The 18,044-nt window shown below is 44.6% G+C and overlaps 1 protein-coding gene across 1 annotated transcript in view; it reads right to left on the bottom strand.

Moving 5' to 3' along the window:
- Positions 1–3,725: 3,725 nt before the first annotated feature.
- ARHGAP35 (Rho GTPase activating protein 35) overlaps positions 3,726–18,044 on the bottom strand; it is a 106,000-nt gene continuing 91,681 nt past the window's right edge. The window contains exons 5-7 of the mRNA XM_054009973.1: positions 15,253–15,384; positions 10,419–10,524; positions 3,726–9,768 (exon numbers count right to left, since the gene is read on the bottom strand). Coding sequence (XP_053865948.1) covers positions 9,408–9,768; positions 10,419–10,524; positions 15,253–15,384 — 599 coding nt within the window. The 3' untranslated portion in view covers positions 3,726–9,407. The remainder of the gene's footprint in view (positions 9,769–10,418; positions 10,525–15,252; positions 15,385–18,044) is intronic.

The following is an 18,044-nucleotide window of genomic DNA, read 5'->3' as shown; positions in this document are numbered from 1 at the left end:
ATATAGGCTTAGAAACGGATTTCCTTCCCCAGGCGGGAAGAGGAGTTCTGCATAGCTGGAATGCTTGTACCTTCCACCAACAGAAGTTGGTCCAGTAGAAGATATTACCTCACCCACCTTATCATGCTCACGTTCTGTTCCCTTACAAAGAAACAGCTGCAAGATCCTGCCCTCACACATTCCAGGTGGGCTGCTGAGGGTGGCCCATGCCGGATCATACCTCCTTTCTCCTGCTGCTATGGCCACATCCTGATGTTTCAGAGGAAAAGTGACCAAAACCCATAATGGACCCAGACCCCTTGGGTGAAGCGATGGAGATAGAACAAGGAGCGTTGTCAGGTAGTTGCTTCATTGGCAGTTCTGTCCCACCCGTAGCCCCAGCACTGTAAAGATGTGAGAGTCCATGCCCATGGAGATGTGGGTTCAACACCTGTGTCTGCCAGATTCCCTGAGACACCTTGGTTGAGAGACTTCAATCTCTCAATTCCTCCCCCCGTCCAACAGGGATAACAGCTGTGGCACCACCTCCCAAGGGTGCTGTGAAGATGAATGCCTTGAATAGTGCCAGGGGCCAAGAGATTTGACAGCACCTCGTACAATGGGGTCTGAGTCCATGACTAGAGCTCCCAGGTACTATGGTAATGATTAGCCTGTGGCCGCATCTAAGACAAGGTTGGGGGATGTGTCCCTCTCAAAATAAAGTTTTATGCTTCAATGACCTTCCTTCATCCAAGCTTTCCCAGTGCTTTATTATAGAAGCAGTTAATAACTCCATGACATTTTATACTGACAGGTTACCTACTTTTAGAGGAAAGAGGAGATTTCTGCTGCATTTTAGACCACAGTCCTAATTATGAAGTTTCTTAATTCTTTGAATTTTCCATGTAGCTTTGTTTCTCACCCCACCCCAATAGGAAAGGTTTGAAATTTGTCTGACAATTTTTTATTTTGTTGGCAGTCTAACCCATGCATGGGTCACTTTAAAAAAAAAAAAAAAAAAAAAGTTTTTACTAAAATTAGGTAGAGACATGTATCCCAAATAGATCTAGTGCAATAACTGAAGACAAAATATATTTCTGCTAATATGAGTTTTTCATCCAAAAGTTTAAGCCCCAACAGGTTGCTGATGGCTATACTCTTTATGTACAGCTCCTAACACATGAGCGCATGTGCAGCAGTAGTTGATGGTGGATAAAGACTTCTCCATTAGCAGTTACTTTTACACCTACCACACCCCAGGTTTCTGTCCAGCCCTTGGGCAATGCCAAAAACCAGCTTGATCCTTAAAAAGCGCCTAGGAAATTAATATACAAAAATACTTAGCTGTGCTACACACAGCATACCTGACTCAACTCCCCAGAAGGCAGCAGTACTGGTAGTGAGTAGTTGGATAAAAGGATTTGTGGAGAAGGGAAAGTTAAAGGGGGACAGCTAAGGTTGCCTTGTGGTGTTATGGGTAAGGCGTACGCCTCTCAGTGAGTAGGGATTATGGACTGTTAGTGGCATAACTTTTCATGCCCTTGCTTGTGAAGCAAGTATGCGGTGTAACTGCTTCATGACAAAGTTTGTGTATTAAGACAGACTAGCCTCCCACTGCCAGTTTCCTCCATTTTCTTCTTCCTGGGAGAAACTACCTTTCACTTTGCAGGGTTCCAGTTAGCCTTTACAACACAGAGCCGCCCCCTTCCCCTACATTCAGGGATAGCTCAGTGGTTTAAGCATTGGCCTTATAAACCCAGGGTTGTGAGTTCAAACCTTGAGGGGGCCATTTAGGGAACTGGGGTAAAAATCTGTCTGGGGATTGGTCCTGCTTTGAGCAGGGGGTTGGACTAGATACCTCCTGAGGTCCCTTCCAACCCTGTTATTCTATGATTCAGGATCGGACGGCAATAAGTGTACTAAGGAAGGGGAATGCATGCAGCTAGAGGCACTGACCCCTCAGATGAGATCATGCTAAATACACCTCTCGCTCCCGAAAAGCCTGCCAGCACCCCCAACCCATCCCCGCCGTTCCATGGGGTGGAAGATGTTTCTTAGCAAGCGCCCCCAGCTTAACCAGCTCCCAGTACTGGATGCAGCATTGGATGAGGAACTGGAGTGCTTTTCTCCCTTACAAGGAAGGAGCCAGTGGCAGAGAGCAGAGGCAGGCATAAGGCGGCTCGTTTCGGAACATGACGATAATTAACTGCTGCAGACTGATACCCAGGCACCTGCAGCAATGTAAGAGTTAAACCATTAGTGGAAGGAGGGAGGGGAATAAAAAGGTGAAGATGTTTAATATTTTAATCAGAGTCATTTACCAACCCAGATCCCCAGCAGAGCTTGCTTTTAGTGACACTGGAAGGTTTGCACTAGGATCAAGGGAAGAATACAGCCGCCTTTATATGTAGGAACTACAGGGAAAATTTTCTAAATGGCTTACATGATTTAGGAGCCTAAGCCTTAAATTGCTTGAAATGGGACTTAGGAGCTGTTGAAAATTACACCAAGCTGTAGTTAGTAAAGTTACTGATCCAGTCAGCAGCAAAAACCAATGATGTGGGGAACATTTAGGACCATTTATTTCTGCCCTTTGGTTATTTAGCCATCTGTGTACAGCAGCAGCATGTGCAAATTGGGCCTGAATCATTTTGAAAACCTGGCCCGCGCAGAGTCATTAGTCTCCACAGTCAACACTCCCCACAGATGAATGGACCAGTTCTCACATCTCAGAGCTGTGCTCAGGCTGGTTTGACCAGAACTCCTTCACTTCAGAGTTGGACTGTTATCTTCACCATGTCCGCAACGGCTACATCTGTTTCTGAAGAAAAAGCTTATAGTCCAGTGTGAGATTCCGTAGTCCAGAGGGGCTGATAAATACAGCAAACAGCTCAGGAGTTTGACACCCCAGCCCCGGACAGTGTGGCCTTTCCCCCCACCATAGCACACCAGTACTGTGATACTCAACAGTAGTGACCCAATAACCACTCTCTTCTCTCACTCCCCAGGCTCCCCCTTTGGTGGAGATTTGTTTCTGATAGGCCTTTAACTGTCCCTATGCCTGCCCAGCGTAGCCTGCCTTGGTGGGCTGTTGGACCACCTGCGGTGACACTGCCAACCTCCAGAGCAGACAGAGAAACAAGACAAAGAGGAGAAGCCACCAGAAGAAACAGCCGCATGGGTTGGTTTTGGAGGGAGCTCTCTCTTTTGTTTTTTACAAGATTGATTTATTAACTATGATACATATCACGTAAGGCCTTTAAGTTTTTACACCATTCCCATTGAGACAATTACAATACTCTGTAGCAAATACATGATTTTTTTTTTTTTTTTTTAAACTCAGCAGAAAATGGGCTCCTTGGCCCCGAGCTTGAAACATTATCATGCACTAATTGGATTGGCCCTGGAAAATACCACAAATTGTTAAAAATGTCCTTAAAAGAAGCGTAAAAGGAAATATATTCTATCACCAATAACTAAAGGATGTAGCTGTTAGGCCCCTAAAAATACAAAGAAATAACCGTTATACTGTTCTTTACATACAGATCTTCACTTTTTTTTTCCTGCAAAAAACTTGTTTCGGGCACATACTTAGCTGGAACTACTAACACATTTTAATACCATTAATATGTTTTTTTTTTTCCTTCTTCTTGAACTCAAAATATTTGTTAATTCAACATATATAGAGATCATTTTACATGTGAAAATACAAGTACCAGAAAAATAAGCTGGGTGCCGTACTAATCCAACTTTTCAGGACAAGTTTTATTCCCATACAATTTAAGAGACAGATTTTTGTTTTTAAAATGTACACAGGGAAAAAATTAAGGATTTTTTTTTATTTAAACAATAACTTATGTCCTGCTTTAAACTAAATTTAAAATACAATATTCCTATTGTATTTCAATTTTACAAAAAGGGTTTTTAAACCTAGAAAAACTAGGACCTATTACACAAGAAGTAGGGAGAGAAAATAACAGTGGGAACTCTGCAAATCTATGCAGCGCTCTGGGTTAGAGTGACAGACAGACTGAATGACACATACTTGAATGAGGAAATGATTTAGGGAAACTAAAACCGTACGTGGCTATACAAAAAAAGAAAATCAGACTCTCGACCACAGTTGCTGAGTCACTGAAATTGAAGACGAATAATCAGCACAGCAGTTAAAGTGGAAGTGGTTAAAAGATTTATTTCCCCACTCCGATGACTGTTTAAGAACTATGAAATGTCACAGGTATAATCACTGATGAAATGTAATCGCCAAGTATAAGAGCCGAGCACAGCTGAAAGGAAGTGCTGGCTACATGTCCAGAAACGCTGCCTAGTGTCCAATAAGCATCCGTCGCCAATCCTCTTCAATCAGGTTCTTTTAAACAAGTGGCTTAAACCTCAGCTGCCTGTAATCTATTTAAAAGGGTTAAATTTTACTTTAAAATAACACAGAATAGCAAGGATCATGGACGCTCGGAGTTGCACAAGAAAGGAAGAACAGAATCACAGAAAAGCTGGAGCGCGCTGGATTAATGAAGCAGGTTCTAAGCGCGTCCAAAAAACACATGAAGAAAACATCCATTTGCCCGACAAAACAAATGAATACTTTGGAAGAATTTTACCGCTATCTCTATGATAGGTACCATAGACTACATGGGCAAGGAAGCAGACACATTTCCAGCCTCTAGCAGAATACTCTCCTAGGGAGATAAGCTGCACACTGGATAGCTGATTTAGCCACATGGTGAGCACACAGCCAAGACAGTTTTCAAAATGCAACTAGAAGCTAAAGACTACTCAAATTTCCACCCTTCGGTGCCTACTTTTCCTCCCCACCCTTCCCGCCTGCAGTAAGAACAGTGCTGTTAGTGGAACATAACCACATTACTCCGGGGGGGGGGAGGGGGAATTCTGCACCACTGTGCACACGCAGAATTCATGTGCCACGCAGAATGTTTTTTCTCAGCAGAAAATACAAGTTCTGCAGTTATGCCTTTTGCGCACCAGGGGTCACTGTGGCCGTGCCACTTCTGGGCAGGAACAGCCTCAGCTCCTGCTAAGGAAGAGAAGAGGCTGCATTCTTCGCAGTGCCCTGCCCATGGGGCCAGGTCAAGAGGCATGGGATATAGGGGGACGGACAGTGTGGGGCACATGGGGCTGCTGGGGGGGTCAGACTGGGGTTCAAAAGGGCTGGTGGGGGGAGACAGACTGGGGCAGAGGATGAATGGGAGGAGGAATGCAGTGACACGTGGAGACGAGGAGGGGGCGCGGAGATGGGGAGGGGTGATAGGGGTACAGGGACACATGGGGGAGAAGAGGTGGCTGAATGGGGGTTCAGGAACATATGAGGCCAGGGCCAGATGTACCTGACTGAATGAGAGAGGCTAGTGGTCAGCCAGCGTCTGCATGTGGGAGGCTCCTCAACAATCCCCCTCCCCGCACAAAAAAACACAAACCCCGTTCCATACTTTTCCCACCTACACCCAACAATTCCCCGAGTTCATATCCAGGCTTCTTCCCAGCAATTACTTCCCTCTCCCTCAGCTCCTCTGTTTCCCTGGACTCCCGCAAGCCTCTGCACTGCTTCTGAGGGGTTCAGGAAATATGTTTTTGTATTGTAGTGTAAATGAATGATTACTCAACGGTCTGTATTTATATGCCTAGTAAGGAATCAATTTGTCAAAAAACATTTCCTTGATCTTTCTGTTATCTGTATTGTTAGAGACATACCTGCTGATAGGTATTTTGAAATAAATTACTAAAATTATTGAAACTGATGTGATTATATTGTTATTTCAACAAATAAAATATGTAGAATTTTAAACTATTGTGAGCATAATTTTTAAATTTTTTGGCGCAGAATTCCCCCAGGAGTACCACATGCATGATGAAACCAAACATGCATTTCTTGTCTGCTCTAGAGCCGTTACCTCCCCTGTACAGAAAAACCACATTCCCCAGAACACAGAAAAGTCTTGACCATTTGTAAAGCACAGGTGGCATGAAAGGTATGTGAAAAACTTAGTGTTTGAGGTATGGGCAGAACGTTACTGCTCAAGGAGGGACAGACGGTTAACGCCTGTCAGGGAGGAGCAACCAATCAGGTGCTTTGCAACCAGGTATGTGCCAGCTGATTGGAGACAGTACGTTCTGTAACATACACCTCTTTCCCTTAGGATGGGCCTGCTAGTCTATCTTCACAGCAGGCATCTCCAGGGTCTTTCAGGGTAGAACAGAATTAGTGAGCAAATCCCGTAGGAAATCAATCAGCAGTGTTTTTGTTTTTTAAAATGAGGTACATTATTTCCATCCTATGGGCAAAAGCAGGCTCCCCTGCTGCATCTAGAACCTCAGACTAGATCAGTACAATTACAATGGCTGCGCCCTTCCTACACACCCCACTCCCCATGCGCCATGCCTTGCTGCTTCAGTCAGCAATATACACAAATTGAGGACAAAATCTCAAGGCCACAGATGGGTAACTGGGCAGAACCAGCCTCTGCACAGTAGAGGAATCCAGGATGGGAGTTCTGGAGACTGATTGCTTTAGTTCTCAGGCAGAACAACAGGAACTGATCAGTGCCTCGGGGGAAGAATGCACTACTGCTCTGCAGGGAATGGGATTTTGTTTTTGTTTTTTTGTGTGAAGGAAGAGGTCCCGTCCTCCCAACATCCTCAGACAGGACGGCTCTGTTCTGAGCAGGTTTTGGAAAGAGGTACCAAAGAGCTGTCTAGAGAGAAGTTTAGCATCAGACCTATAAGAAAGGCACGGAAACAAACCTTTTTACACAAAGCAAAATGACCCCAAAGAATCCAAAGGAAGAACACAAAAAAAAACCCCTTTCCCATCCTCACTGCCTACAGAGAAGCAAGAAAGTCCAATGGAGCACAGATGGGTCCTTATTTTATGGTGAAAGGTTTGAAAGGAATCAACCTTGGGCTTCAACTCTCCTTCTCCACTCAGAACGTTAGCATCACACATGCACAACCTAAGGGCTTTTGTGGGGAGGGAGGAGGTTTAAGTTCTAAAAAAACATCATCCAATATTTACATAAAAGCTTTTGTTTTAAAGCATGAGAATATAAAACTCGGAGGAATGCTATAAGAAGTACTTTCAAGCACATTATTCTGTCATAGGTATAACTTTAAATGCAGTTTTGTCAGTACATAAATAACCCAGCTTATTTATAGGAGGGATTCAGTTCATTGAGAGCTGGCTCTGCGTGCCGAAGGGCGTAAGGAGGGCAGGGCGTGCTTTGAGGCTATTTTTGTTTTTAATTTTTTTTTTAAACTGCCTAGATATAGGGACTCAAACATCCTTGAAAGATAAAAAATAGTGATAAATCACAGATCCCATATTAAAGTGCGAGGAGACACAGGAGGGTCTTTGTAGGGATTTCTCCCATTGGTACCATAGAAACTCCAGTTAAAAACTGCCCTATATTACTGAGGATAGGGAGGCCACACACAGAGAGGAGATGGGGAGACAACACAGGTTTAAGATATGATTCGCACACACAGCAGCTTACGTGTGGGGAGAGAGGGAGGAGGAAGGTGACATGCGCGCAAGACAGTCTAGAGGGGCCAGGGCCAGGATGGCAGGACTGGACCACACACACACGGAGGTGAGTGAGAAGACAGCAGGTACAGCAGTTCAGGTGCCAAATTAGCACTTTGCATGTCATGTAGCACTACTTAAACTTGCACACGCTCTTCTGTGGTGGCACCATACCAGGGATCCAAGTATGGATCCTGAAGGCCGGTCCAAGATGGAGCCTTGAGAACCTACCATCCTTTTTACTCATGTACAGCTTTTTTTCCACCCACTCCCCTTCAACATTCACTCCCTACCTTTCTTGCTAATTTTGTGGTATCAACCAGCAGCAGGTGAGAATGCAGTGAACGGCCACCACCCTTTGTCAAAAAGCCAAAGTGTGTCACCTAACTTCTACCAGCTGGAGATACAAAGAGGGCCTGGAAGGTGGGTCCCTCTTCCATGATGGGTCCCTCTTCCATCAGGTTGGCTACAATTTTTTTTAAGCAAACAAAATCAGAGCCTTGAGGGGACACCAGTAACGTACTCCACCCTCCCCGTCTAGCGGGGATACTTGCACCAAGTCTTACCCACAAAGCCAGAATGTCCTCAAGGTTTACAGAGGCTTCAGCAACCACCCAATTGAGGGCTACTACCCTTACTACCGCAGTCCCTGCCATGGACAAGTTAGCTGCAATACTGTCTATGCCTTCAGAGCCCTGTGACACACTGCAGACACACGCTTCCCTCACAACCTCATTGCACAAGAAGTGCTGGACTGAAAAACCTTTCCACCGACAAAAGAAAAAAGTGTTCTAGTCCCACCACCTGCCCACCACCCTCCCCAGACGCAGTTTAACAAAAGTGTTTCAGTAACAATAGCGTTCTAAAGGAATCAAAATCCAGCTTGTCTGATAGTAAACATCTACTGTGTTTCCAAACCTCTCGTCCTGTAAGTGCTAATGCCAAATTCTACCAGGGTGAGAGAGATGTAGTGATTTGTCAAGGAAAAGGCAAGGCTAAGCCAAATCAAGGGCAGCCCAACAAGCCTGAACTCTCCTAAGGAACCTGCTGCACAGTAGTTCTGCTTCCAAGGAAAAGGGGCCATGGTCTGTGCCACGTCTCTCGTCTCTTGATTAAAACCAGTGGATGGTGGGAACATGTTAGTTTTCCAGTGTTCCTTTGTTCTGAAGGGAGATTCCTCTCACTTCCCACCCTGGTCATCAGTTAAGTCAGAGAAAGTTACATTCTAGCTTTGTCCACACACAAAGCTGTACTTGTTAGAGAGATACCGGGTCCAGACCTGTGGCGATGCAGCTTTCGGAGTAGCTACGCTGATCTGCTAGCAGTGAGATTGCTCTGAGTTCTGGTCCCCATGATTAGTGTCTTTTTTTTAGTGTTTGATGAGCCTCAACCATATCCTGTGGAACGTGTTTGGGTGTTTCTGCGGCTCTGCGCTCTGGCAGGATCTTTCCCATGCACAGGCTGAGGGTGTTGCGAAGAGTCAGTCAAAGGACATGTTCTGTACAAGCAGCCAAGTGGACAGAAGCAATAGATCTCAGAGCCCTAGACTGAACTCGGTAGTGTTGTCATGAACGTAGGTTGGCTTGGATCAGAACCAATCACACTTGAACAGATTCAGTACTCAAAAGTCCCCCCCCCACAACTCCCACAAACAAGAGAAAGGTCCAATGTCCTCTTCAACCCAGTCCCAGGCACCAGTCTGGAACGCTCAAAATGTGCACCCAATGGCCCAACTTGTTCCTGCTTTCTCAGACTGCCAACACAGCTGTAGCTTGCAACAGGATGGTAGAGAGGGGGGGACAGCAGAACCCTGGGTTTTCTTTCCAATCTCCACGCTGTGTGAGAAAAGACCAAACCTCCTTTCTCCCACACCAGTTCACAGTGTGTGCTGCTCCGCTTGAAGCTGGGATGGGAGAAGAGGCTGGAGAGGAGACTGTGGTGATGGAGGAGGAGTCTGTGGTGGGGACGGCTGAGTCATCACAGGTGTGCTGGATAAGACAGGTGTGCTGGCAGGAACCGCTGACGGAGAACTGGGTGTAGCACTGGGGGGCTCAATAATTGGTCGATTGTAGAAAAAGAAGGGGCACTGCTGGATGAAGAGTTCAATGATTGTCTGATAGGTGCGAGTTGCAGTGAGAGCGTCCATAGTGCTGAAGTCAGGTCTCATCAAGGTGGGCCAGAAGCAGATGGAGAGGTTCTCGCTCGTCATCAGATTCACTCTGTTGTTGTGACTGACCCTGCAACAGACAAGAGAGAGAGGCCGTGAGCACAGTCTGTTCACAACAGGAAGAACGCTCACATATCTAGGACGTGACGGGTACAGGGAGTAATCAGTTGGCATCCAACTCGTCCCCTTGACAGCATTATCCAAATTCCGGTGGACTAGGAAACCATGCTCAAAACCACACCCAAGCTATCATCATGTGCCTTCTGGGAGAGCTCTCCCGCTTCCCTCCCATGGGCCGTGCAGAATGATGAATGCAGGCTCCCTGCTGACTTCTAAACTCTGCAGCATCAGAAGTGATCTTATACCTCCAGAAGCAAGTGACATCCTAAGCAGAAACTAATGGAGTTGGAGAGATGTGGGTCTAATGTAAGTTTTCCCCATAGAAATCTGCTATTTCTGATGTAGCAACGTTTATGGAACTTAATTAGTCCCCCTGATAAATGACATGCCCGCTTAATTGGGACAACTGCCAAGGAACAAATTCACTCCAGGCTGCTTCCCTACTCTATTACAGCTGCTAAATAAGTCAACATTAGCTTAATATTGTTCCAATGCTTTGTACACAGCTTATGTTAAGAAGCTGCTCATGGAATAAAGGGGACAGTCTATGTATCCAACCGCCACCCATGGTCATACAGAAGTAAGAGATCTTGTACATACTTGTTCAAATGCAAGATGACATATTTGAAGACCTCATAGTTCTCCTTGGGAAATTTCTTCAGCACTTCTTTGAGCGCATGTAGCTTCTGCTCTCGGTCATTAATTTCTGTCAAAAGAAAAAAGCGATGAGAATCAGAAATTTCTGAGGAAGTGAAATGCTCATGAGCCTTTGATGAGCTGATTAAATACAACTCAAAGGCCGCCAGCAGCAAAGAGAACCTGCTCAAACATATGGATGTGAATCCCACTGGGTCTTCTCCAAAGAGAAGCCAAGCACCTCAGGGAATCTGTTCAGACAAGTGTCATCCTACTGTTCAATCCAAAAGTTTACTATCAGCAGCTAACCCTAAAGCCACATGCACTTAATTGTTGTGCCACAGGTGGTGTAGGATAGATTCACCCTTTAAACGCACAAATCGCCGCATACGGAGAAGTGCTACATCCTACTTGGTTGCATGACCTCCAGGGTGCAACGGTGAGGGAGCAGATTCATAGCTCAATTAATAAGTCTTCCCTACAAAGAACACATCATCCTTGGTGTACTGCTGTATTGCTTTTGGGGAACATAATTACCACCTTCGTATCTTCCTTTTCCATCCAGTACATGGCCTAGAAAAGCAGTCGAATAGAGCGGTGTACGTACCTTCGAGTAAAGCATTATCAAAGACAAACACTGGGCACAATCAGATAAGACTGGCATCCCAACACTGGATGAAGAGGGATGAAAGCTGGAGCACCAGGCTGGTATTTTTGATATCCAGCACACGTAAGAAGAGAATTCCTTGTTACATCTGAGTAAGTCTCCTCCTGCACATCAGACCATAGTTTGATATAGAAGGCTGCTCTGTGTGTCTAACTTAGACATGCCCAGAGAGGCCACTAGGGAGGGGAGGGTGCTGCAAGTTGGAATAAGCCTGGAGGCTGACAACACAGGCAATGATCTCCATCTTTTGAAGGTATCAAAATCTGGCCTTGTATCCTACTGGCTCAAGGCCCTCATTCTGAGGTGGGGAGGGAAAATTATGAAGCAGCATTGGTACTATATACTTCCCTATCCTGCTCCTAGCATCCTGAACAACAGGTCTCCAGCGCTCGCTCTCTCTCCTTCAAGGACAGGGCGGATATTGGTACCTCCACCATATTCTATCATCCATAAAGTACATGCAGCTCTCCAGAATAAAGGAGAATAAATTCACTGGCATAAATTGCCTAGGGAGGTTGTGGAATCTCCATCTCTAGAGCTATCTAAGAGTAGGTTAGATAAATGTCTACCAAAGATGGTCTAGACATTATTTGGTCCTGCCATGAGGACAGGGGACTGGACTCGATGACCTCTCGAGATCCCTTCCAGTCCTAGAATCTATGAGTCTTCCTCCCCTTATACACCCCTCGCCATTATACAACCCAATCAAGGGGAAGAGAGGATTTACAGGAAGATGACCCACATTTATCCCACTCTAGGTATAACCTCATCCTCTACAATCAACCTGATGTTTCAGATATGAGCAATAACCTATTGCTGCTACAAATCATCAGTCTTTTCCACCTGTTTCAGAAGATCCTGCTCTGGTGCTGAAGAGCAGAGGCACCTAACAATGAGCCAGATGATGTGGCCTAACTCTTTGAACCTGGTTAGTTCCCAGATGGATAGCTTACCTAGGAACTGGCTGGCTTTAAGGGAGGGTTAGGGGCACTAGTACTAGTCCCTGCAGCAAGGAGACAGGCAGGACTCTAGACAGAAGCAAGTTGTGCTCCTCATTGCCCGTAACTGTCCCTGATCTCTAGCATATGATTCCAACCCAGCCAACCTTTGTGGGACTGGGAACCACTACTGGAAAGCAGGTTGGTTGAAAACCAATGAAACCAGAATGGGCATTAGCTGAGCATTAGGCTGGCAGAGGGAAAGAACTGGTCCTCGGGAGCAAAGGTTGGTGGAGAGAGACTTAAACTGAAATAAACATGTCCACACCTTTTGCACCAGTTTAACTAAATTGCTTTAGCATCACACCTGTAAAACCAGTGCTACTCTGCATGTACACAAGCTCTTGGTGATTTGGAGACGTCTCTCCAAACCATCGGCCTTCGCTAAAAAAGTCTCTTTCAGAAAGAACTAAATGGAAGGAAAATATGATCTTCCACTACACTGAACTGTCAACTGACAATGGTGTTCCCTGGACTCCCCCATCAAGCCCAGGGTAACTTTTGGATGTACCTGGTGCCTTCCTTGAAGCCAAAGAGGCATGTCAAACATTGTTCTGGTTATGTATTTACCATTCCAACGGTGGCTGTCTGTGTACTGAGGTTTTGGAACAAAAGTATCCCACACTGCTGTTAAAAGTGATTCAGCAGTACCAGGTAAAAGTCCTCTACCCTTCACGGGAACTATCAGGATAATCCATTAATACTGTCAGGTGCCTGGATATGGAGATTGTAATTAAAATAAATATGAAATATGCAGAAGGGAACTGAGTTAACGAGAATCTATGTTATTCATTTAAATTCTCAGCCTTAATATTTTATTTGCATTTTCCCCGCCATTGAATGGTATATCTAAATTCCTGCTTGAATGTGTACGTTTGTCTTGCATACCTCATTTCATTGCTCCGCTTAGCCCTTGGGTAGATGTGCCACAAGTAAAAATGCGCAAGGCTGTGCCTCTACCGCACTTAAAGATGCTGTGAATATCCGCGAAAGGGCAGTAGCAACAAAGAGGACACTTCATGAAAAGGGAAATTAAATCCACACCAGGCTCTCACTGTTTTAATGTGCTGTCTTCACAGCAGAATCAACTGGGACGATATGCGTGTTTTAGAAAGGCTGTTGCACTAGAATCACTTGATTTTTCTTGCCAAGATTTCTTAAGTCAAAAAAAAAAAAAAAATGCAAACAAAAGATGCTATGTCAGCAATTTTCTCACACAATGGAATTTTTAGCATGCCTTTATCTTTTCCACCTCTAGATGGCACCATGGCAAGGCTATCACCAACAAACCTATTTGCTTCCAGCAGGCTGTGAGCCCCTAAACATAACTGCCAGGAGAGATCCATTTTTCCAGCTGAATCTATGGCTTTCCTAACCTAAGTAATATGCATTATTCCAACAGCTCTTTCTCTAAGGGCGCTGGTCACGTTAACAGCCCTTCACAGCTTTCTCTTAAGGATAGGGGAGGGGAAAAGAAGTGTACTGAAGGAAGGTGTGTGTGTACGTGTGTGTGTGTGTACGTACACAGACTCACTGGGTCTTTAATCCTTTCCTCAGCATGATGTCTACTGCTGGCATTAGATGCCCTCAAACTACTGGTGATGGAGTTCTCTTCCCTGACATTAACCCATTCTCGGAAACTTTCGGCCCACTGGACTGTCAACTACTGTCTGGAAACCCAAGTTCAGCATTGAAAGCATTTATAAACGCCAGCTGATCCCGGAAGAAAAGCTATCTATGGAACACTGAGACATTAACAGGCAACGCTGTGTATTACACTGTCTCCCTCTATTTGTGGCAAACAGCAGCATGCGCTAGAGACCCAACTGACTGTCAAGAACCATCCTTTAGGAGTGTGTATCGTCGGACCCAGCTCATACAGGGCAACTAGATATAGAGTCACTGGGTTGGGTTGCAGGCTGGGCACATAAGGAGATACCACCCACTATAATGTATTCATTGTGGCAGCCTAGGTTCTGCTGTGAGAAGACTACTTTGGATAGATCAGGGCTTGCCTGCTGATAGAGATCATGTACTGACCGAGCAGCTAGACAAAGTCTTGCTCAGCCCTAAAAGGTAGCAGCTGCCTTTTTGGAATGTGTCACGGAGAGTGGGGGGACACAAGGCCCTGCACCCCCGGCTTCCTGCGATTCACCATGACTCTCAGCCAGCCAGTACAATAGCAGGTTTATTTAGACGACAGGAATACAGCCCAAGACAGGTCTTGCAGGCACAGACAACAGGACCCCCTCAGTTAGGTCCATCTTGGGGTCCCCGGGCACCCCAGCCCCCTTGGGAGGTCAGAGCCCCGTCTGCCTCCCAGCCATGTCACCAGCCAGCTCTGAAACTCTCCCCCCACCCTTTGTTCAGTTTCCCGGGCAAAGGTGTCACCTGGCCTCTAACTCCTTCCTGGGTCCTCATGTTACATGCTCAGGTATTCTCCCTCGGCCAGTCTCCCATCCCCCAATGCAGACTATCCTAGCCACACTCCCCTGTCAGCATTCAAAGACCACAGTAAGAACAGTCCCAGTTCATCACAGGATATGAAAGCAGTGGGTCAATGCCCCCGCCGAGCAGCTAGAAAAAGAAATAAAAAAGGGAAGGAAAAACTTGTGCAGGGGCTAAGCTCCAAACCGAGACTAAGGATTCACCCCACTGAGGTGCAAGGAAACTGGCTGCAATTTTGGATTTATACCTGCCCAAACAACGGTGATTCAGGACCCATTGCATCCCAGGGCAATATATTGGAACAAGCAAATTTCCAGATGCACCCAAGTCCTGCATGTGTGTCTCGCAATCCACGTCCTAAAGAACGTGATGTTAGAGGCAGAGGATAGAACGGTATGATTAGGAAAGCACCACAAATGTCTCAGCTCAGTTCTTGCTCTAAGCTCTACAAGCGGAGACAGTTATTACTGTTGTCATGATGACAACACACAATACGGACTAAGTCAATTAAAGCTAGGAAATTTGCAATTAAAGCCAACACGCTGCCAGCACAACGTGCTCTGCCATTATGTTGATGTATTTCAGACAGGAGAAAGCAGTTTCCTATAATGCCAGATGGACAGAAGAATTTGGATTCTTTATGCTCTGAAACAATGGTGTCACCCATTGCCTTGTGCATACTCACTGTGGGCCTCCACCAGTTCAATCTGCATATTGTACGGTACCAGGGGATCGGGCAGTTCTGAGAAGAAGCTTTTCATGGCACCAGCCACAGTATTCACTGTAAAGTCCTTCTCTGCCAGGTCTAGATTGTGATCTACAATGAAAGCATTTAACAGTTAAAACTCACCAAACACAAGACATGCAGCTGCTGCAGTGAAGCAAATGACACGCGTGAGATCCTGACAGGGAAGAGATAGAAATCACTTGGCGGGCTACAAATGAGACTTATGCCCCTCTACATTCAGCACTTTCTCTATGTGACAAACAGCTAAAAAACACGTCTTGCACAGAACACAGAGTAACCATCCCCCGGTCTTGTGCGAAACTCCAATCCTGTAAGATGACGCCCATTTGACTGATAGCTAAACAGAAGCTCTGAGGGGGCAGTTAATTTGACAGGTCCAGAAAAGGGATAAAGGAGTCCTGACTTCCATCCTTACCCTACCCAGTAAGTAATACTGCCTGCCATGAACCTTTTGGATCTGGCTAATGAGATTACGAATATTCCTGCCTTGTCCTATTTTTCAAAGCCACCTGCAGTTTGTAAATACTTTTCTGCTAATTTATCTATCTTCTTACAGATCCCTCCCCCAAAGCAGCTACTGATGAAGAAACTCAAATGTGGCATCATTGCAGTTAATGTCTATAGGCACCTTTAAAATGTTAATCATGTAAAGTGATATTATAAGAGTTTTGCTCTATCATGTCACCCTATAGTAGACATCATAGTAAAGCTAGTTTGAATCCCTAAACTTTTCATATGACTAGAGCTACATTTATTCAGTTTTAAGTCACTTTATCATGTTTGAAGTCCTAAATTTGCTTTTTCAGACCAGGAAATAATCAAAATCCCAGTGGTCAGCGAGGGCCCTGGAAGAACAAAACATTAGGAGTTACAAAAACACTGGAAGTTTAAACACTGGTACACGGGAATTAGTAGTTTCATTTATCTGCACTAAATAAATCTCTTAAACACTTTATTGAAGGAACATGTCAAACAAGAACTCCTACACAAAGTGGCAAAACCTCATGTGAATACATTAATTACAAACAACTGAACCACTCACAGAAAAGTGTGGAAGGAAAGGGAGAGACTTAGATAAGGGCAAAGGGAAAGTGTCAGATAAGATGGTCTACAGAGGCCAGGAGCAACAAAGACACACAAAAACTGCCAAACGTACAAGCTTTTGATGTCCCAGAGCCAGAAAATCCTATTTGCAAGCGTTATGGTACATATTGTGATGCCAGGAATTTAAAAACCAAGCAAGGTCACGAATATCAGTTCTGCCTATGCTACAAAAATAGCTGCAGTTAAATTTGGTTGTCACCCAAACATGTTATAACACGTTTTCACCTCACTTGTGTCATCAGAAAAGACTTGCTCTGTTTGAAGGGACATAGCTAACTTAAAACTCATATTACTGACAACCTTTCCCCTACAATTGTTCCAAGTAATACCTATGATTATTGTAATTGAAAGATCAGAGAAAAGATATTTCTCATTGTGTTTTCGCTTTGCTTACTTTGCGCATTTGACAGCACATTGCTTCTATTCAGTTTCACTGTTTCCCCTGCAGTTAGTTTCCCACTATCAGTGGATTTCCCACATAGCAACAGAAGAGAGAGAGAGAGAGAGAAAAAAAAAAAAAAAAGAGGGGGGGGGGGGAGCTTAACTGTAACAGAACAAAAATTGGCAAGAGGCTCAGGGTACCTTAAACTAATTTAACTCATTTTCTAACCTGTCCAGTTCTTAAGTTGTGTGAATCCTTTAAGGACTCATGCTGCTTTAGCCTAGGAATCTAGAAGCCTTATAACAGGTTACTTTACACGGTCCAAAGTGCACAAGACCGTGATTAAATATGGTTATTTTCAAGGACCTAATGTCTGTGTGGTACTCTGGCACCCCCATCTAAATTTAAACACGGACATTTAGTTAAATATGAACACAAACAATCAGTACGCTAGTCACCATGGTATTTGTTTTGATTATACATTTATTTTATGTGGTATCAACAGTTTAAGTTTTGAATGTGCTGAAAATTTGTGCATTGACAATACAAAACTGGATCGCAATAGGTGTCTGGGACCGATGGGAGTTGGGTAAACAACAGGTGGGGCTTCTGGCATCTGGGAAGACATGGGACGCAGTTTGGGATTGTGGACTAAACACAACAGCTGCATGTTTCTACTAAAATTATCAGCCTCAAGCAGAGAAACTGTAGTTTAAAATTATTTTGTTTTGTGTTTCAGAGTTAACCCCATTAAGATAATGGAGCAGCTCACACCTCTGAGGTCTTGTCTAGATTATAGGTTTGTTTACACAACCTGGAACCAAAATATCAGTCTCTTAACTCACACCCTCATCTATTTTGGTGCAAATCTGCATGTGGACACATTCATTTCAGATTAAGAATGTGCTATTTTGATAAATCCAAAAGAAGTGTGCAGCCACAGACTCAAGTCAAAATAAATGAGGGTGTGAATTAAAACAGATTGGTTATTCCAGTTCCAGATTGTACTCTATGAAAAAGTGTTTTTAAAACTAAATTAATTATTAGAGTTTGAGATCACTTACCACATAGCCTAGATATAGTTTAATACCTTTAAAACCATGTCAGCTGGTACCTAACTAACTCTAGGGTGTTAACAGCATTAAAACTATTTCTACACTGGGTACAAAATGGTATTTCAAATCATGTTAGCAGACAATTTAAAATACACCTTTTACCTGCAGACTAGACAAGGCCAGTTTGC

The sequence above is a fragment of the Malaclemys terrapin genome, chromosome 20, assembly GCF_027887155.1.
Source record: "Malaclemys terrapin pileata isolate rMalTer1 chromosome 20, rMalTer1.hap1, whole genome shotgun sequence".
Lineage (NCBI taxonomy): Eukaryota > Metazoa > Chordata > Testudines > Emydidae > Malaclemys > Malaclemys terrapin.
This window is presented reverse-complemented; position numbering and strand designations above follow the sequence as displayed.